This window comes from Camellia sinensis, chromosome 7 (genome assembly GCF_055761805.1).
Source record: "Camellia sinensis isolate YWXY chromosome 7, ASM5576180v1, whole genome shotgun sequence".
Taxonomy (NCBI): domain Eukaryota; kingdom Viridiplantae; phylum Streptophyta; class Magnoliopsida; order Ericales; family Theaceae; genus Camellia; species Camellia sinensis.
This window is the reverse complement of record NC_138967.1, coordinates 152,176,170-152,198,481: the sequence shown is the minus strand read 5'-3', so window position 1 is coordinate 152,198,481 and position 22,312 is coordinate 152,176,170. Positions and strand designations below refer to the sequence as shown.

At 31.6% G+C, this 22,312-nt stretch overlaps 1 protein-coding gene across 1 annotated transcript; it reads right to left on the bottom strand.

The window, feature by feature from the left end:
* Positions 1 to 7,439: 7,439 nt before the first annotated feature.
* Positions 7,440 to 16,565, bottom strand: LOC114284813 (protein trichome birefringence-like 41). The gene is made up of 5 exons (XM_082879588.1): positions 16,266 to 16,565; positions 15,161 to 15,338; positions 13,759 to 13,934; positions 13,192 to 13,350; positions 7,440 to 7,759 (listed from the first exon to the last, which is right to left on the bottom strand). The coding sequence occupies exons 1-5, from the start codon at positions 16,544 to 16,546 to the stop codon at positions 7,456 to 7,458; spliced, it is 1,098 nt and encodes a 365-aa protein (XP_082735714.1). The 5' UTR covers positions 16,547 to 16,565; the 3' UTR covers positions 7,440 to 7,455.
* Positions 16,566 to 22,312: the final 5,747 nt, after the last annotated feature.

The window sequence follows — 22,312 nt, the reverse complement described above, 5'->3', positions numbered from 1 at the left end:
TGAACCACAAGATGTGGAATATTATCACAAAAATGCTTAACATTATCACAAAATATATAACTTGAATTATGAATCACAAATGGTCATAACTCTATTAAAAAAAATTAAGTAATATTTACCACAAAAATATGTTCCATGTATTCTTTTTTCAATTTAAAATAAATATTTTTTGATGTGAGTGTTTTGAATGCATTTTTCAACTTAGTGGGAAGAAGAGAAACAGGACAACCCTCAAAAAAAAATTAAAATTAATGATTAATAAGATGAAAAATTATTGAATGCTCTTAGAGTGTCACATATTACTATTTATTAATCATCATATATTATACTCTCTTATATTCTCTAATAATTTAACATAAAATCACGGATTTCATTTTTTTTACCATCACAACACTCATGCAAAATCACGTGACCGTATTGTAGGAGCACCCAATAATTACTCGAGACAAAACCTTGAACTCGGATTTCCTTTTTGGCTATTGCTAACTTAATGTTATATTAATTTATTTTGAGATTAATAATTTTTTATTTTTAATTTGTTAATGTGTATTTAATATTATTTTAAATTGTGTAACTTTCTATTTCCTATCTAACCAAAAAAAAAAAAAACAATTCTATTTTTAACATATTATTTAAAATTTAACAAATTTTAAGATGCATTAAATAAAATAAAATATTATTAATTACCACTTACAAACCCTTCTTTTTTTTTTTTTTTCTTCCTCCATAACGTAAGTAGGCATACAAAATACTTTACATCTATATCTATATCTATATCTATATCTAGGATAATATAGAAGAGAAAATGTTATTTCTTTATGCAAAATTTATTTTTCCTCCTTGTGATTTGAGACCAGAACAGTTCATCTCTTATGGCTGAAATAAAATCATAAAACTCCAAGTAATTTTGGAACAAAGTGCAACGTTAACTATAAATGTGAAATGATTATAATACTTTTCAATCCTATTTTTTTTAAAATTTATTTCTCTCTCCTTTTTCATACACATAATTTTATAGTGTATAACATTAATTCAATTAAATCACAATTAATTAAAAAATTTATTTATTGTAATTCTTAAATTTTTGAATAATATTATATGCTCCAATTAGTGTACCAACTAGTGTACCAATTGATAATATGGCATAATTTAAGAGATTTTTCGTATTTGTAATGTAATTAATGAGTGATGTCAATAATAAGAATAATGTTATATGCACTAATTAGTGTACTAACTAGTGTACCAATTGATGATGTAGCATGATTTAAGAGGTTTTAATATTTGTAATGTAATTAATAAGTGTGGTCAATAATAATATTATAACTAGTGTTGGTACATTAGTTAGTATACTAATTGGTGCATGTAGCACCACCAGAATAGAATAATGTTATATGCACTAATTAGTGTACTAACTAGTGTACCAATTAATTATGTTATATGATTTAAGAGGTTTTGGTATTTGTAATGTAATTTATGAGTGTGGTCAATAATAATATCATAACTAGTGTTGGCACATTAGTTAGTATACTAATTGGTGCATGTAGAACCACTGCAATAGAATAATACTATATGCGCTAATTAGTGTACTAACTAGTGTACCAATTGATGATGTGACATGATTTTAGAGGTTTCGGTATTTGTAATGTAATTTATGACTGGGTCAATAATAATATCATAATTAGTGTTGGCACATTAGTTAGTATATGTAGCACCACTGCAATAGAATAATGCTATATGCACTAATTAGTGTACTAACTAGTGTACCAATTGATGATGTGACATGATTTAAGAAGTTTTAGTGTTTGTAATGTATTTAATGTGTGTGATTAATAATAATTTTATAACTAGTATTGGTACATTAGTTAGTACATTAATTGGTGCATGTAGCACCACCGCAATAGAATAATGCTATATGCACTAATTAGTGTACTAACTAGTGTACCAATTGATGATGTGACATGATTTAAGAGGTTTTGGTATTTGTAATGTAATTAATGAGTGGAGTCAATAATAATATCATAACTAGTGTTGGCACATTAGTTAGTGTTACCCAAAAAGCAACCTAAGAGGGGGGTGAATTAGGTTTCTACAAATTAAAATTAATAATACCCCAATAAAATTAACTACTAGTACAACAAATTATTAACAAGTACAATGATGAACTTAGCAGTAAATGATCAAGCAAAATAACCATGAAGTATAACTAACATACAATGGTAAATCAAATGATTAATACATGAATATTAGATAGCTATAGCAGTAGTAGGAAAGTAAAAAGATTAAAGAAGATGAGACAAACAGATTTATAGTAGTTTGGCTTCAACCAAGCCTACACCCACTCTTCAAGCTTCACTTGATATTTTCCACTACCTTCTAACTTCACAGGGGTGCTAGCAACCTCTTTACAAATAGAGCAATCCTCTACGAATTTTATATAGACTTCACAAGCCCAAACCCTTACAAATCTTATGTGATTCACAATCACTCTCAAGATTTCAAGAACACAATGTTTGCAACATTTTTACAAGATGAAATGGTATTTTTGCTTTCAAAGAAAACTTACAATAAATATCTCTCAAAGATAAATATATAAAATGAAGCTATGATTTTTCTGTAAACCTTACACAGGAAAGATGAGCTTAATGCTATAAGGCTCAGTGTATAATTTCTGAGAGAGGATGTAAACAAAAATTGAAGAACATTTCTCAGAGAATTTTTTAGATAATAGATGTGAGTGATTATAGATCAAATAATATTTTCTAGTTTTTCTTGTCACTTGTTTACATTAGAAGCTTTGGTATATATAATGAAACTTATACCCGGTTATAGCCGTTATATTCATTTGAATTTATAGCCGTTTATAGCCGTTGTACTTCTATCATTACCAATTTGAATATCTTCCACTCCATCATTACAAATTTGAATTTCTTCGACTTGAACCTTTTGAACCTTTATAGCCGTTACACTTCGATTATTACTAATTTGAATATCTTCCACTTGAACCTTTTGAACTTTTTGGCCTGCTGCTGTGCTACGCTGTTTGAGCCTTTGTTTTGGGCTGTTTGAACTTCTGATTTAATCAAATATTAAATACATTCTAATAACATTTAGGACAAAGGTTTAGGTGAGAAATAATGGGACAAAATAAATTTTGATTCTATTTTTCTCTTTCAAATAAAGCATCAAAATAAATTTTGATTCTATTTTTCTCTTTCAAATAAATCATCAAAATAAATTTTGATTAAAATATAATTAAATAAATTTTCAAAATAAATTTTGGATTATATTTTTCTTTTTCAAATAAATTTAAATATAATTAAATAAATCATCAAAATAAATAAGTCTAATAGTTAGTATACTAATTCATGCATGAAGCACTACTGCAATAGAATAATGTTATATGCACTAATTAGTGTACTAACTAGTGTACCAATTGATGATGTGACCTGATTTAAGAGGTTTTGGTATTTGTAATGTAATTTATGAATGGAGTCAATAATAATATCATAACTAGTGTTGACACATTAGTTAGTATACTAATTGGTGCATGTAGCACCACTGCAATAGAATAATACTATATGCACTAATTAGTGTACTAACTAGTGTACCAATTGATGATGTTACATGATTTAAGAGGTTTTGGTATTTGTAATGTAATTAATGAGTGGGGTCAATAATAATTTTGTAACTAGTGTTGGTACATTCGTTAGTACATTAATTGGTGCATGTAGCATCACCACAATAGAATAATGTTATATGCACTAATTAGTGTACTAACTAATGTACCAATTGATGATGTGACATGATTTAAGAGGTTTTGGTATTCGTAATGTAATTAATGAGTGTGGTCAATAATAATATCATAACTAGTGGGACTTTTCTTAAGTGTGCAACTTACATCTTACGCTTACGCTTTCTGTTTGCTGTCCAGTTTTATGTTTATACCTCTCACTTACACCTTTTGTGTTGGTTGCACATGGTGTGCAACCTTAAGGGGTTGCACACCATAACAGTACCCTAACTAGTGTTGATACATTAATGAGTAAACTAATTGGTGTATGTAACACCACCGCAATAGAATAATGCAATATGCATTAATTAGTATACTGACTAGTGTACCAATTGATGATATCGCATGATTTAAGAGGTTTTGGTATTTGTAATGTAATTAATGAGTGGGGTGAATAATAATATCATAACTAGTGTTGGTATATTAGTTAGTACAGTAATTAGTACATGTAGCACCGCCGTAAATTTTTATTTAATTATATTTCATATCACAATTAATCCTAAATTTTTAATTATTTATTGAAATTATTAACTTTTTAATCTAATTTTATTTTAAATCACAATTAATCCTAAATTATTAATTATTTATTGTAATTCCTAACATGTTAATTTAATTATATTTTAGATCAATTCTTAATTATTATCTATTATTTATTTTTATTTAATTATATTTTAAATGAATCCTTAATTAGATTTTATATTTTAAATCAATCCTTAATTATATATTTATTTATTTTTTTAATTAATGTATTAATTTAATTTTAAATTTGAAGAAAATTGGGATAAAATTATCTTTTTGTTGTTTAAATTTCACTTTATTTTTTCGGAAAATCAAACCCACTCTAAAAAATAATTTTCATTAGTATGAATGCAAAAGCTAATAATAATAGTATTTTAAAAACTATATAAAGATTTCCTAATTATATTTGAACCATAGGGGCCAAAGTACTCCGCTCTAAAGCACATAGTGGTAAAATAAATTTAACCGTAATTTCCTTTTTTTTTTTTTATTATCTTTAAAATCATTATTTGTTAGTACTATAAATAAGATAGAAAGAACTGTTTCCATAAATCGCAACTTCTATCAATAGAATGACATAGACCACTCACATTATTACTTTACAATGGTTTGATTTTAATTTTTTTTGAAATGAATTGTCATTTATGTTTAGTGAATTTTTGTGGGTTTTTTTTTTTTTTTTTTTGGTAAAACCCCTCCCTTGGGTCCCTTTTTAGTAAAAATAACAGTCAATTTTTTTTATTTATTTATTTTCCAAACCCCCTTGAAGAAGAAGCTCATCCTTCATAAAGTTCAAACAAATTTCTTTCTATTTTTTTATGGATGATTTTATCCATAGTAATTAATTTTATATTTTGAATTTTGAAATGATAACTTTTGATCTGTTTATTGGTTTTTAATAAATTAGTATTTTTAGAACTCTCTCTATAAGATCAATCAAATAAGATTCATGTTAGTCATAAATTTTTTTAAAAAAAATAGTAAAACTTTTACCATTGAAACTAACGTCAATAGTAAAATTTTATTGATTCACAATAAATTTATTATGAAATTTGAACATTTAAGAAGACGTTTGGTGACAATCTAGTTATAAAAGATATTAGAAGTTTATTTTGGTTTGTTCATAAAATTTCACTCTGATTTGGCTTTTTTACTTCTACACAATAAAATTTTAGATAAATTACATTCACCTCCCCTGAGATTACTAACAATTACACTATCATCCTCACATTTTTTCTAAAATTACACTGACCTCTTATGTGACTAACGGTGTTAATGGGAGAGTTAGTCACATGGCATGTCAGTGTAATTTCCAAAAAATGAGAGAAAGCCAGTGCAATTGTTAGAAACCTCAAGACCACAAATATTATAACTTGTATATGGTATATTGTGTGTATTCTAATATAACATATTGTTATGACAAAAGGGAGTGTACCATACGCAAGTTATTATATTTGTGGGTTTGATCACCAATTCTATGAGAGTCATAACTTAAATAAAAAATGAGTTATAGCTAATCACCACTTGGAGTATAACAAAATAATCATAACTAAAATAATGTCATAATTAATATCACAAAGAGTCAAAATTAACATCACAATAGACCATAACCAATATCACAAAGATAGTAACTAAAGGTGCATATGGTACACATTCCACAAAATTTCTCATATATATATATGTATATATATAATTTATTGCATTACATACATAAAAGTTTTGTATTTTTCATTTGGCTTCAATAATTCATACTATTTTGCTTACCTAAAAATGCTTAATTGATTTCTTTTATTTTTAATTTACAAATAATCACTTCAAATGTTATATAAACTAAACTAAAATCCCTCTGTGTTAATCTAATAACTAATCACTAACTTTCGTCAAAAAATAAAACATAAAAAAATAAAACTGTTTGTGAAACTAATGGTCAACTAACGAAAATGGGTAATTTGCAATTCAAAAAAGTAAACCTCAGGGGAGGTTAGTGTAATTTCAAAAAAAGAGGGGAGGCTAGTGTAATTGTCAGTAACCTCAAACAAGATAACTGTAATTTACTCTAAAATTTTACGCTGGTAGGTAGTAAAATTTTATTATTCTCACTAGTGAACATACTGCAATAACATTGTCATTTGGGATCCCAATCTCAGTATTTGAACTGATCAAATAAAAAAAAACTCAATTTAAATAAACTTCCAAAAAGTGAGAGATTTTTACAATCTAAACCTCTAATCTTGATATTCAATCAGATTGGCATCGGAGACGAGTCGATGATTAATGATTAAGTAGAAGATAATATTTGTGATGTGAAAACCAACGTGCAAGAGAAATAGCAATGAAATTGTAGCAAAACACGATGATTTCGCTTTCAAATAAGAGTTTTTCGGAGAGTGTTTTGAAAAGCAACTAAGTAGGAACGATTTGGTGTATGCAAGTCTTCGTCTCTCTCTATATATGGGATATTATAGTCAATTCATCTTATATTTTAATAATGAAGGGTGTTTCAAATAATACAATTAGCTTGTGTCCTTTTGTACCAAAATGTTAGACCAAGGGGGTTTTTGCTAAATCCCTCATTTTTTTTCTTCATAGTTTAGTTAATTTTTTTTGGTACTTTTTAATTGTACCTGATCTAAATGCATCTAAAAACAAAAATAAATTGACTAAAATATTGAAAAAATTTACTAAAACATATTAAAATTCGAATACAAATCTGTGTGTATTTTTGTTGGAGTTTTCATTTGTTTCGGTAATTTCTTTTCATTAGTTTTTTATTTTTTATTTTTTTTTAAATGCATCTAATCGTGATGTATTTACAAAGTTTTAAAAAAAATACTAAAATATAAAAGAAAAAAGTTCAATAAAAACAAACGAAAACCCGTTTAAAAATAATTTTTGAGAATTTAAACCAAAAAAGGATCTATTTTTTGAACTCATTTTTACGATCTCTAACATTACTCAAAACATAAAAAATAAAAAAATAAAATTCAACCATGGACATATTTGCATTTGTTAATATTTGTTGCTTGTTTATTTTTTGTGTTTTTTTTAAATTTTTTTTTTTTTGAAGAACTTCATATTAGATTTTTCTAAAACAATGTTTACACCACAATTGTTCTCCTATGGAGAGGGATCATAGTCTTTTCAATCTAATCACTAGAAACAAGAATTGCGTACAAGAGCTCATTCCAAGTATCAGGAACACCAGCAACACACCAATGGCTGCAATCATTTTCATTCTCTCCATTAGTGCCATAAACTGATGGATGCCCATCTTTTCTCAATTGTGATAGTATTGTTATGTCTAGTAAAGTAACCGGAGTAGTCATATTATTTAGCACTTCTTTCACCACAGCTATAGCAGGTGGTAAACCCTCGGGGTATGATGAACCACTTAATGGTTGCGTTTGCCCTTGGCAAGTTGCTAAATTGGAATCATTCCATGCTTTACCGCTACTCAATAACAACAAAAAGTAAAAGAAAAATGTAAGAAATTAAACTCTTTACATTTGTCCGTTGCAAAAATAATATTGGAAAATGAGATTTTTTTAATTTTTTTTTTTTAATGTTGGGTAATTACTTCTGTTAATTTTGAGTCAAATGAGGGACCTACTGTTAAGCATAATGCTCAGGATGAGGCTCAAGCTAACTCTGCAACAGCTGCACCAGCAGCACTAAAGCTCTGCAACAGCTTATAGTAGTCCAGCTCACCTAAAGGTTGCAAGTTGTTATTTTAATAGTTAGTTTGTTAGAACTAGAGTTAGATTGCAGTTATGGTTAGATTGCAGTTATGGTTAGGTTAGGAGGTTAGAAGGTAGTTATGGTTTCTCTATAAATACAAGTTCTGTAATTCTATCTTGCATTGAATAAAAAGAGTCACATTCTCTTTATGGTATCAGAGCCATCAAGCTCTTGCGAGCAGAAATCCTTTGAGATATTGCTATGGCTTCTTCAAACCCTACACCTTCAAGCTCTTTTTTACCTGCAAATCTTACACTCTTAATTTCAAACCTGAATGCTTTTGTGCCTACGAAACTTGATTCAACCAATTATATTGTCTGGAAAAGTCAGATTCATAACATCTTGAAAGCTACAAAGCTTCTTGGATTTGTTGATGGTACTATCATATGTCCATCCTCTATTGTGATTGACTCAAACAATCAAGAAGTTCTGAATCCAGATTACACACAGTGGATCACTATTGATTCACATCTGTTGAGTTGCATCACAGCTACATTGTCTTCGTCTCTCTACACTTCTGTTATTCATTGTCAGACTAGCCATGAAGTCTGGTCTGTTCTTGCCAAAAGGTTTACCTCTCTTTCGAGATCTCATATTCATCAGTTGAAAAATAAACTCAGTCGTATTGTTAAAAAAGGTTCAACAATGGAAGACTACTTGAATCAATTCAAGTCCATTTCAGATCAGCTTGCTCTAGCTTCAGCACCAGTTGATGATGAGGATCTGGTGCTCTTAGTTCTTAATGGTTTGCCAGATGAATACAATGCTTTCAAGACCACCATTAGAGCTCGATCTGATCCTATTTCCATGGAAGATTTGTCTTCATTACTGTGTTCAGAGTCTATTCATATTGAGTCTTCCCTGAAACAGACTCATACAGCTGAAATTCCATTTGCTTATTCTGTAACAAGAGGAAACTATAAAGGAGGTAACAGAGGAGGTCATCGCGTTTCTTTTCGAGGCCGAGGTTCCTCTCCTAGAGGTTCAGAAGTTTTCAGAAGTTCAGAAGGTTCCAGAGGTTCAGAGAGTAGTGGTCGGTTCCGAGGCAGTTCACAGCATGGTAGTCCTCTCAGAGGTAGTGGTCAATATCACAGAGGTCGGCCCAACTTTAATCCTAATAATGCTGTGGTTTGTCAGATCTGTGGAAAGCTGAACCATACTGCACTAGACTGCTGGTACAGAATGGATTCATCTTTTCAGAATAGTTCACAGAATAGTCCACATCAAACCTCCTTTATTCAAACCAGTCCCACAACCTATATTACTTCTGCCTCACCTTCATCTGTAGCATCCACACCTGCATCCTCTTCAAACTGGTTTCTTGACTCTGGTGCAACCAGTCATATGACTAATGATCTTGCTAATTTCTCCTCTTATCATCCCTATTCTGGACAAGATCAAGTTGCTGTCGGTGATGGCTCCACTCTACCTATCACTCACACTGGTAAGGGTCTTCTTCCCACACCTACATTTCCTTTTCAACTTCACAATCTCCTTTATGTTCCTTCTATCTCCTCCAACTTACTTTCCATTCATCAACTAACTAAGGACAACAATTGTACTGTTACTTTTGATTCTCATTCTTTTCTGATTCAGGACAAGGCTACTCAGAAAGTGCTGCATAGAGGATCTTATGCTCATGGCCTCTATCCCCTTTCTTCATCATCTTCTGCATCTTCTTCTTCACCAGCCTGCTTCTCCTGTACAAAGAAATCTGCTGCATCTAACTGTCCAAAGCAGTCTGCTGTATCCAACTGGCATTTCCGGCTGGGTCATCCTTCTTCTCAAAAATTTCAGCATGTTTTAGCACACAATAGATTCATGCATTCATCTCCTGTACATAAGTCCAATAATAACTCTACTCTGTGTGAATCCTGCTGTGTGGCAAAAAGTCATAGATTACCTTTTTGCTTGTCTAACTCTACTGTTAACAAGCCTTTAGCCCTTATTCACACAGATGTTTGGGGCCCCTTTTCAGCCTCTTATTCTGGTTATAAATACTATGTTCTCTTGATTGATGATTGTAGTAAGTTCACTTGGATTTTTCCTCTTCATTATAAAAGTGAAGTTTTTTCAAAATTTCTGGAATTTAAGGCCTTTGTTGAAACTCAATTTACTACTCATCTTCAAATTTTAAGAAGTGATAATGGGGGAGAATACCTTAGTCTTCCTTTTCAAACCTTTCTTAAACAAAAAGGTATTGTTCATCAATTAACATGTCCTCATACACCTGCTCAAAATGGTGTTGCAGAAAGAAAACACAGACATTTAATTGAAACCACTATCACTCTTATGCATCATTCTTCCATGCCATTGATTTACTGGTTTGATGCTCTTGCTACTGCAGTTTTCTTGATCAATAGATTACCTACTCTTAAGTTGCAAAATCATACACCATTTGAAGTTCTTTTTCATCACAAACCAGATTATCAGTTCTTAAGAGTTTTTGGTTGTAGGTGTTATCCTTGGTTAAAGCCTTATTCTTCTCATAAGCTCCAACCAAAATCTATTCCCTGCATCTTTCTTGGCTATCAACCATCTACTAAGGGCTATAGATGTCTTGACCCTCTTACTCAGAAGATCTATGTGTCTAGACATGTTGTGTTTGATGAATCTCTTTTTCCTTTTAAACAATCTTCCTCTAGCTTTCCTTCATCTATCTCCTCCTCTGTTCCTACTCTTCCTTCTTTAATTAATTTTTTCTGGACATCACTTCCTCCTAAATCTACAGTCATATCTCCTCTGGCTGCAGAGGCTTCTTCTATATCTGCAACAGCCACACCTACTCTGTCTGCAGCAACTCTTCCTACTTCTGCGGCTGTTCCTTCTTTGTCTCCATCAGCTGCTCCTTCCTCACTTCTGTCTGCTCCTCCTTCTTCTCAATTGCCTATTTCATCTCTCTACATTGATCTTCCTCCAATCTCTTCTTCTCATCCTCCTCCTCATCCTATGATCACTAGGTCCAAGAGTAAGAATCCTGTTGCTTCCTCTTCTTCCCTTTGTCTTCTTGCTTCTACAGACTCTGCAGATTCTACTGAGCCACAGAATTATCAAACAGCTGCTCAGTCTCCAGCTTGGCAAGCTGCTATGTTAGATGAATATCAAGCTCTTCAAAACCAAGGTACTTGGTCTTTAGTGACTCTTCCTCCTGATAAACAAGCTATTGGCTGCAAGTGGGTATTTAGGCTCAAGAAAAACTCAGATGGTTCTATTGCAAGACACAAAGCTAGACTTGTTGCTAAAGGCTTTCTTCAAACTGAGGGTGTAGACTATCATGAAACATTTAGTCCTGTAGCTAAACAACCTACCATCAGAGTTCTCTTATGTCTAGCCCTTCATTTTCATTGGCCTATTAAGCAACTTGACATTTCAAATGCCTTTCTTCATGGCATTCTTGAAGAGGAAGTTTATATGCATCAACCTCAAGGTTTTATTGATGCTAAACATCCATCCCTTGTTTGTAAATTGCACAAGGCCCTCTATGGCTTAAAACAAGCTCCTCGAGCTTGGTTCTCCACTTTCTCTTCTTTTCTTCTTTCTCATGATTTTGTTCCTAGTCATTGTGACTCCTCTTTGTTTGTCAAACACACCTCTACTTCCATTACTGTTCTACTTGTTTATGTAGATGACATCCTTCTTACTGGGAGTGATCCTCTCTATATCTCTACTCTTGTTCAACATATGCACTCAGTTTTTTCCATGAAAGAGTTGGGTTTCCTCAACTATTTTCTTGGTATCTCTGTTACTTCTTCTCCTTCAGGTTACATTTTGTCTCAGCCAAAATATGCTTCTGAAATTCTTGCAAAGGCAGGCATGAGTGATTGTAAACCATATTCTTCTCCCATGGCTACTAAGGTTGTTCGTCCTGAGATGGACTCTTCTTTTTCTCACCCTAGTCTTTATAGAAGCCTCGTGGGTGCTCTCCAATATCTTACACTTACCAGACCTGATCTCAGCTTTACAGTTAATTATCTGTGTCAATTTTTACAAAACCCTTTGAATAGTCATTTTTCTGCTGTTAAACGGCTCCTCAGATATCTCAAGGGTACCTTAAGTCATGGCTTGCATTTCACCTCTGGCCCTCTTGTTCTCAATGCATTTTCAGACTCTGATTGGGCTGGCAGTGCTCTTGATAGACGATCCACCACAGGTTACTGTGTGTTTCTTGGTCCCAATCTCATCTCTTGGTGTGCTAAAAAGCAACCAACAGTTTCCCGATCTTCATCTGAGGCAGAATATCGTGCTTTAGCTCAGGTATCTGCTGAGTTGAGTTGGCTTGGCATGCTTCTAACTGAACTTCATGTCTCTGTGGCTGTTCCTACCTTATGGTGTGATAACTTGTCTGCAATTGCCTTGGCTCACAATCCAGTCTTCCATGCTAGAACTAAGCATATTGAAGTCGATTATCATTTTGTTCGTGAGAAAGTTGCTGCCAAGAAACTTGCTATTTGTCATATTGCGTCAACTGACCAAATTGCCGATATTCTCACAAAGCCTCTCTCAGTTTCCAGATTTCAATACCTTCAGGGCAAACTTCAGGTGTTTCCCACTTCTCTCAGTTTGCGGGGGACTGTTAAGCATAATGCTCAGGATGAGGCTCAAGCTAATTCTGCAACAGCTGCACCAGCAGCACTAAAGCTCTGCAACAGCTTATAGTAGTCCAGCTCACCTAAAGGTTGCAAGTTGTTATTTTAATAGTTAGTTTGTTAGAACTAGAGTTAGATTGCAGTTATGGTTAGATTGCAGTTATGGTTAGGTTAGGAGGTTAGAAGGTAGTTATGGTTTCTCTATAAATACAAGTTCTGTAATTCTATCTTGCATTGAATAAAAAGAGTCACATTCTCTTTACCTACTCCTAGAATTAAAATTTTTGTAAAATTAGAAAATGAAATTTGAACATTTTGACTTAAACTTAAATCACTTAGTAATTTAGAGATCAAACTTTCCGTTGGGCTAAGTATAAAGTAACTCATTAGATATAATTTTTATTACTTGTCAATTGATGAGTGAAAGAGTATACTACATTATTTTAGTCACATGACATACTTATTATATAAAATACTTTCTCTTAATCACAACAAAGTGTTAGAACCGGTATAACACTTGCAACAACTACCAAGAGAGGAAGGAGTGAAAGGACTTACTTGTAATGAATAGGTGAAATGCCTTGAAAAAATACTTTTGTGACATTAGGATCAATGTTAGAGTCCACCCACTTTGACCATGTTATTAATCCCTCTTTAAATGCAGACAATCGATCCATGTCTTTGTATATTGTATTCCCTATTTGAATGTAGTCCCATCTAAAACACAACAAAAAAGAGTAGTTAAATTTTTACAAATAATAAAGTGTATGTTAAAAAAGATTAATACATCCAAATATTTCAACAGTTTATTTAAAATATACTTAGGCTAAGTTTGGCATCTTTAAAAAAAGTTAAAAAGTCAAAAAGTCACTATTCTATTTAAGTCACATCATCTTATTTAAGTCACATCACCTCTCTAACACATCACTTCAAACCCAACCCATATTTCATAAAAAGTCAAAAAGTATACTTATTTAAAATATCAGTAAAGTTTACATTTGTAAAAAACTAATATTACATTTTGTTACAAATCATATTATTTTTCTGTGCATTATTACGAAGTGTCACAAATTATCAAATACACAATTTTGATATTTTATTTTATTTTTTTGATGGAGAACTCACGGTTGGTTGTGTCCTTCATGAAGCCACCAATGCCAGGTATTGAAGATGAGCGTGTCTACTCCTTTCCATGATTCGCCATTTTCGATGGAGTTGAGCTTTAAAACTCTACCTATGTTCTCAGTTACTAGATCGACTAGAAATTCATTACGCGATAACATCACAGAAATATCATAGTCCTGCAATATCCCATGAAATTGCACACGGTGAAGTCCCAGTTAGAGATAGGAACTAGGACAATAGCTACTCCATTAATTTCTTTTAATAGCTAGCAATATTCAAAATACAAAAAGGTTTTATTTTAATTTTTGATACTTTGGTTTTTCATGTTTTTGAGAAGAAAAAACAATGAACAATCATCGTTTTTGTTTATGTGCCAAATAAAAAAATAATAAAATTAGAGAAGTTTTTGGGAATTAAAAAATTGCTTTTCTCTGAAAACAATTAATTGAAATTTTTGGTGTTAATTCTGTTTTTCTGTTTCTAAAAAACCAAAGACCAAACGTTACCTTCACTTTCTGTTTCCATGTGAGTTAGTTAGTTAGTTAGTAATTTAGTTAATTTTTTTTGTCCAACCTCCAAGTGACACATAAATGCCCATTCAAGAACCTTAATCTAATTATTAAGAGGTTAGTTATAAAAAATAAAAATAAAAAAAATTGCAAAAATTAGATTGGAAGAGAAGCCCACATTCTGTCCAAGTAAATGGAGCCTAAACCCCCGACCTAAAAAAAAAAAAAAATACTGACCCTAATGTAATTTTTTGAAAATAGTAATAATATTCAAAATAAAAACAAAAAAATTCATACAGAATATGTATACAAAAGGATCACCATTTTCAATTTGAACATTTTCACTTTAAAACAAAGCACTCAAAAAAAAAAAAAATTTTATTTACAAAAATTATATTAACACATTTGTTTGATTATATATATATATATATATTAGGGTAATTACATTGATAGACTCTATTTTTACTCTTACGTTATTTTGGTTCCTTTTTTTTTTTTTAATATTGAAAAAGGAGAGAGTATAATTTCAATTAGCTCAATTTTAATTATGAATTTATTATTTTGTCTTAATTTGATCCAATTACAATCGTTAGTATTTTTTCTTTATAAAAAATGTGCACATAAACGACCTGTATTTTGTTTTTATAGACAAAATTGTAAACTTGCTCAACTCAATAAATTAACATGAATCAACTCAGTGACTTCAAAAACCCTAGTTAAGGTAATCAATTGAATTAAATTGATACAAAATTTAAAATTAAGGATCAAATTCGAATTAACTGAAATTATATAAATAAAAATGACACAAAAAATAAAATACCAGAATTATTAATATAATTTAACCTATATTTTATATGAATAGAATTTTCCAAGTGGAAAGCACCTAACCCAACCTGTAAGGTAAATGCAGAGAGGTCATGGTCTACTCGCCCAATCATGAAGTTTGGTTTGGGGTGTACTGTGGCATGCAACATGCAAGTGAGTGACCTCCATTGATTGAGGCTAAGAGAGTCCCCCACAAACAATAATTTCTTCCCTTTAAATCTTCTCAAGAACTCCACACCATCAAATCTGCACCCATATTATTTAGTATTGATGACATGTTACATATTTTAATCTTAGATTGCCTTTGAATTTATGAATTTTAAAGTAAAAGGATTTGGAAATTAATCATTGCTTTAGAATTTCATACGCGAGGGATTAAATTAAAATATTTTCATATATTGGAGATCAAATTAATATAATTTAAATATTAGACATAAAATTAAAATACTTTTATACATTGTAAATCAAATTGACACTCTTTAAATATTATGGATCGAAATTATACACAACTCATACTTTGAAGACAAAAAATGTAATTAACCCACAAACAATTGTCAACTCTCACATAAATATATAATTGGATAAATTTCACAGGTAATTTCTGAATTTATGAATTTATCTCAATTTAGGCCTCATTTGGGAACATGTTATTTTAGTAATTTTTTAATTTTTTGGCTAAAATATGAGGTAAAAAAATTAGTATATTTGAAATGAATTTTTATGAAAAGATGTATAAAAAAGTAATGAGAAAATAAAATCTTTAACTTTTTGGTATAAATTGTTGATTTTTTAGGTTTTTAATGATTTTTTAACATTTAGACTAAAATATTGAGTTGCCAAACGAGACCTTACTTTAATTGATTACAACTGTTAGCATTTTTAATAGATAATATGCACATAACTAGCATGTGTTACACTTCTACGAGCAAAATTATAAGCTTGGTTAATTCAGTGAGATAACCTCAACCAATTGAGTGTTTTTTTTTTTTTAAAAAAGCATTAATAACGTTATTAATTGAACCAAATTAATACAAAATTAAAAATAAACAATTAAACTAATTAAAAGTATAGAGAGTAAAGTGATAGAAGAGATAAAATGTAAGTACTCCACAATAAATACTAGTATCAGTACATTTTAAATTGTGAACATGGCTGATGCTACATCAAACGTACCTTGGCAGATCACATCCGGTGGGCTTCCATTTGTACTTGAGATAAAGCATATCTGGCCGTCCATTTCCCTGGCAGTCAAATTCTTGCTCAATGAACGGACAGATGGAGGAGTTGTAGAGAGGGTATGTGTCATCAAAGACCCAACTTCCTTGGAACAAATCACAGCCACTTGATTGTGCTACTTTTGCCTTGATCAGTTTCTCTATTCTGGCACAGTATGACAGCTGAAAACATGAAACAACATATGCAAAAGAGCAGAAGATGTAAAGCCCATATCCCATTGTGTGTGTGAGAGAGAGAGAGAGAAGGGATATAAGGACTTATGAGAGATGTGGAGAGAATTGAATTGATATTTCACATACATTACATAAAAAGAAGAAGAAAGAAGAAGACATTTTTCATTTTTGGTTTCTTTTCTTATTATATTGGTTTGCACAAATTTCTGGTTGGTCATGTAAAGCAAGGTTTTTCATAATTTTTTGCCTCAGAATTGGTTCTGATGATAGTTTGGTTAAGCAGAAAACAAAAGAAAATGATAACAAAATAATGGTTCTTTGGAGTGCAAGAGCCAACGAGACCTATTAATGTACAAGCTCAACAGTAGAAAAAAGGCCAACAAAGCATGAGACAGGCTAATTATTTATTGAGTTTAGTGATTAAAATATTATTATTTTTTATTCAATTTTATTTAACATAAATAGATTGATTGTTTAAATTAAAAATAAATTAAAATATTATTTAAATTGATAAAATTAAAAAAATTCATAATTTATTCTGTTATAAAGATCAAACTTTATTTTTTAATTTTTTTTTCTGTCGTAATTTTTTCAAACATGTATGTATGTATAATGTGTCCAAAGATTTATCTTCAAATTTCTTTGTTTTTTGTTCTAAAACATTTATAATTACTAGATCATTTGAAAATTTTGATTTAAAAACAGCCTTTAAAATAGGTGTGAGCGTTGAAAATCTATAGAAAATGTATTGAATTGTATAAAAAAATATATGAAAATGGGGAAGGTTTCTTTCCAGTTCTAGCAGTGAATGGGGTGATTTAATTTAAGGGAACAACTCATCTCCGTACCATTATCCTTTATACTTTATTTTTGGAAAAATTATTCGTAGGTCCTGTTTGAAATATGTGTGCACTATTTAATCTAACAATTTTTTGAGCGGATCCAAAAGTCCTACACGTTTTCCTCTCTCTCTCTCTCTCTCTCTCTCTCTCTCTCTTATTCTTTACGTTTTCCTCTCTCTGTTTTTTTTCAGCGTTTTCCTCTCATTCTTTTTGTCATGTCCGACGACCAGTGATCACACCTTCTATATTATCATTCTTGTTGTAATATATAGTTACCGGTGACTGACGACTACTATTAATTGGGGTTCACCGGCAACTACCAACCACCGACATCAACTCGTTACTTCATCTTTATTGACGGCGAAGAAGATGAGTAAATCTACTCAAATCTAATGTACATCTACTCAGATCTACATCAAATCTGAGTATATCTACTTGAGATCCGACTAGATTTAAACCAAAAATAGTTGCCGGAGTATAATATTATTTCTATAGCTATTCTTCCCTTCGATTTCTTAATTTTTCTACCTTTTCTCTGTTACACACGTCTATTTTTTTGTTTTAATGGAGAAAAATTTCAAATTCTGAATAAGTTGTTTTTAAGTTTTAGTTACAAGCGGGGAAAACTATAAAATTTTACAGTTTCAATTGGTGCTTAAATGAATCATGCGTTAAAACTGTAAAATTTTACAGTTTCATAATATGTTTTCTAGCTTAATAGAATAATGCTTTGAAGCTGTAACATTTTATAATTTCAAAGCGTACTTTTTAGTTTGATCAATATTAGAAATTATTTTCTTAAACCCTACAAAAATTGAAAAATAACATATACTTTTTCACATTGTTGTTTGTTGTTGTTATGTTTTTTAACTATAATTTCTCCATTTATTCTTTTTTTTTTCCCGAAAATATTTTGAATATTCCGGTGAGTCTCCAATGATGTTCATGACTTTTTTCAGTGACGTTCAGAACACTCCGACGAACTTCCGGCGATGCTCAAAACACTTTGACGAACTTTCGGTGATGCTCTGGCAATTCCCCAGTGATGTTGAATATTTTGACGAGTCTTCAGTGAGTTTGACGGTCGTCGTTGGATGTAACGACATTTTTAAAGTTATTAAAAAAAAAAGAAAAAAAAGAGAGTTTTTGGTAACAATTAAAAATATGTAAGACTAATTGGTGCAAGTATTTTGTTTTGTAATTAGATGGATTTTGAACTTTGTGTATGAGACTTATTGGTAAGTGCCCCTTTATTTTTTGAGCCCCATTCCAGGCCCACAACAATTATCCAAACTGTTTATCTTATAAACATAATAATGAAAATTGTCTGTATAAAAAATCAATTTCATTGAATATTGACAAATAAATGAATAAATCGTATTTTGTTATATAGAATGAATGGTTTATGTTTAAACTCATAGGTATCGTCTATTTAAAAATCAAATATAATTTATTTATGTGTTCAATGATATCTAATAAAATTATTTTTTTATTAAGTATAAAATGAATTATTCGGATTATCATTTTAGTTTTAGTGGATAGTCCACCAAATGATATCTTGAAACTTTAAGTGGATGTGGCGATTAGGTTCTACCCAATTCAATGTTGACCGTTCGATCAAATCACTTCATTTTCAAAAAATATTATAGATCCCAAATAATCTATCAAATTTTTTATCAAGCCCCTTACATGGGTGTGAGATTCACACAAATCCACATGTGTGTGGATCAGACACCCATATAAAATGTTTGATAAAAAATTTAATAAATTATTTGGGATTCCTAATACAACTCCTTCATTTTCAAGTGTCAGATTGGATGCAAGACATTGAAGTTCATTGATGGCGATATCTACTTTCGAAACATGATCAAATTTTAACTAGATCTTTCTTCTAGGGTTTGGCTGTTAGAGATCAAAATTGGACTGTTTAGTTTGGCTAGCACATTATTCATGTAAAAAATTTAGTTGATCGGATAACGGTAACTACGTGTTCGGATTAGTTCTACATGAATCGTTTATTTTCTCACCGTCTAGTTTTATTTTACAAAACTGATTCAAAAACGTGGTTTATGCTATCCAATTGACTTGATTTTTTAGATGGATGATGTGTGAAAATCCTAAGTGATTCGTGATTAGATAAAGATTTAATTCCACCAATTTTCAATTATTCAAAACACACAATCTAAATCAACAAGCACTTACGAAAGTGGTTTAGATTGTTGTTTTCGAAAAATAATAAATCGACACAAACGATTTTTATGCAGAAAAATCACAATTGAAGCACCTCCAATTGTGATAAAAAAACCCATGGGCAAAACACCACTAATCAATCCACTACTGAAGAAAGAAAGATTAAAAGATAACCAACAAATTACCAAACGCATCAAATTTGTCTTCAAACCTTTTGTAACTCTTTCACCACAGCCTTTGTCTCGGAATTGATCAGTATGAAGTTGAATCTACAACTTCTAATGTCGAATTAACGACCATACACAGTATCAAACTCGTTTGATGCTCCACGCTTGAATCTTCGGATCCACCGAAGAAGAACACTCTTAATTATGAAGAAACAAACTCCTTGATAGGAATGACAATGGGGCGGGGCGGGGCCGGGGATTACCCTCCCCGTCCCCAATCCCTGATTGAGAAAATCTCCCCGTCCCCGGCCCCGATCCCTGACGGGGAACCTATCACTGTTTTCGGGGTTGGGTTTCCCCGACCCCGAAAATTCCCCAGCCCAAATCTGTTCTGTTCAACAATACCATCAACAACATCGACAACAACATCATCATTATACATGTATACATACATACACTAACAGATCTGTTTCAATAACACCATACATGTACAAATCTGTTTTCGTTCAAAAAAAAAAAAAAAAATCTGTTTCAACAATACAAAATCTGTATACATACATGCACATAAAAAATAAAAATAAAAAATCTGTATATATACATATACATACAAAAATCTGTTTGAACGACGAATGAGGATCGGCGTCGAGGACGAGGATCGGTATCGCAGAGAGAACGATCGGCGTCGAGGACGACTATCAGCATCCCAGACGCAGATCGGAGGGAGGCAATGACGGAGATCGGGGTGAGGCAGTGAGGTCGAAAGGAGGGAGATCGGTGTGAGGCAGTGATGGAGGTCGGAGGGAGGGACATCGGAGGGAGGGGAGGGTTTTAGAGAGAGAGAGAGAGAGAGAGAGAGAGAGAGAGAGAGAGAAAGAGAGAGAAAGACTAAACTGAGTCCAGATGGGAGCTTTTCATACTTGAGACAAGGAAACATGTATATATAGGGAGGGGTATAACTGTAATTTCATACCGGGGCAAACGGGGATAGGGGACGAGGGACGGGGACGGGGACGGGGACGGGGCCGGGGCGGTTCCAGGGCTGGGGAAGGTATCACCGTCCCCAGCCCGAAAATGATCGGGGATTTATTTTTTAATACCATCCCCGGCCCGTGGGGAGTTTTTTTCGAAAAAAAATCGTCCCATTCGGGGTCGGGGGGTCGGGTCCCTGTCGGGCAGGTTTCAAATTGTCATCCCTATTTCTTGATGTATGTATCTCAGATCATAGGTTGAATACTCACTCAAAAATATCAAGGAAAACTAGAAAACTGCTCTCAAAGAAAACCTTAGAAAACCTTAAAGTAGATCTCCAAAACCTAATCCTAGTTTAGGAGTAAAACAGATACTTACTGAAATCTGGAACTGTGAAAATCGCTTGAGCGAATACTCTCTCGCTTGAACGAGGAACTTATCTCGCGTGATTTCCATAAGTGGCTTGGCTCAAGCCACGCAACTTGCGCTCGAGTGTACATTCATCACTCTCAAGTTTTTTTATAGACGCACTCTTCGCTCGAACGAGGACTCCTTCGCTCGAGCGAGCAATATAAAACAGAATAGAAAATTACAACTCAACAACTCAAGTTTGTTCGCAGGATTGACATGACTAAGGGACCTAACAATGTGTTCGACGAACCCTAAAATATAAACAGTTCAAATCATTGAAATTGAACTATAAAGTGAGCCCACTAGCTGGACTAGATGGTCCAATCTTGATCTCCCGCTGGAGACAAGATGGACCTTCTTTCAAACTATTTTTTGTAGTTTTTTTCTTTCTTTCTATTTTTGTACATAAAATTTGGCTTTTCTTTCTTTTTTTTTTCTTTTTTTTTCATATTTAGTGATTTTTTTTTTTTTCATAATTGCCTCCAATTTTTTTTTTTAAAGAAAAGAATTTGACCCAAAATTGAAAAAAATAAAATAAAATGGAGTTCTTAATTTTAGCTAAATTTTTCTATGATCTCTATCAGTACTTAAAATATGTAATTGGGATCATTTACATTTATTAGCACGGATAAGGAGCATTTGTTATTTGTACTTAATTTGGCTTTTTTATATGTTTGAACGAGCTTTCTATTAAACATATAAAACCTTCATATTTTTCTATAGAAATGATTACACCAAGAAGTATTTGGGATAAACTTCTTTCCATACTTTTATCTCTTCATACCTCTCTATACCCTTTTTGTAGGTCCCGATTCGGACCTGAACTGATAATCCGAACCGTCTATTTCGTAAGTTTCGTAATAAAAGTCATTCATACAAAAAAATAAGTTTCATCAGAAAATTATAAATATAGGAACAAAAAATGTTTTACTTTATAAAATGGATGGTATAAGTTTACAATCACATTTGTCATTATTTTATAAAATAAAATGTGCTTTTTTTTTAAGTTCATAATTTTATGATGAAATTCATTTTTTGCATTGTTGACCTTTTATTATGAAGCTTATACGAGAAAAACAGTTCAAATTATCGGTACGGATCCAAATTGAGCACTACAAAACAAATATAGAGAGGTATAGAGAGTTGAAAGTATAAAGGATAGCTTATCCCGAACTATTTAAAGTCATATTTTAATCTTCAAATTGAAAGAATTAGAATTGTTTTATTTTTTT

Coding starts and splice junctions, on each gene's coding strand:
- LOC114284813 (XM_082879588.1), bottom strand. CDS start 16,546: ATGGGATATGGGCTTTACATCTTCTGCTCTTTTGCATATGTTGTTTCA. Junction 15,339..16,265: donor ACCGGATGTGATCTGCCAAG/GTACGTTTGATG, acceptor ATATGGGTGCAG/ATTTGATGGTGTGGAGTTCT. Junction 7,760..13,191: donor ATTTCACCTATTCATTACAA/GTAAGTCCTTTC, acceptor GTTATTGAGTAG/CGGTAAAGCATGGAATGATT.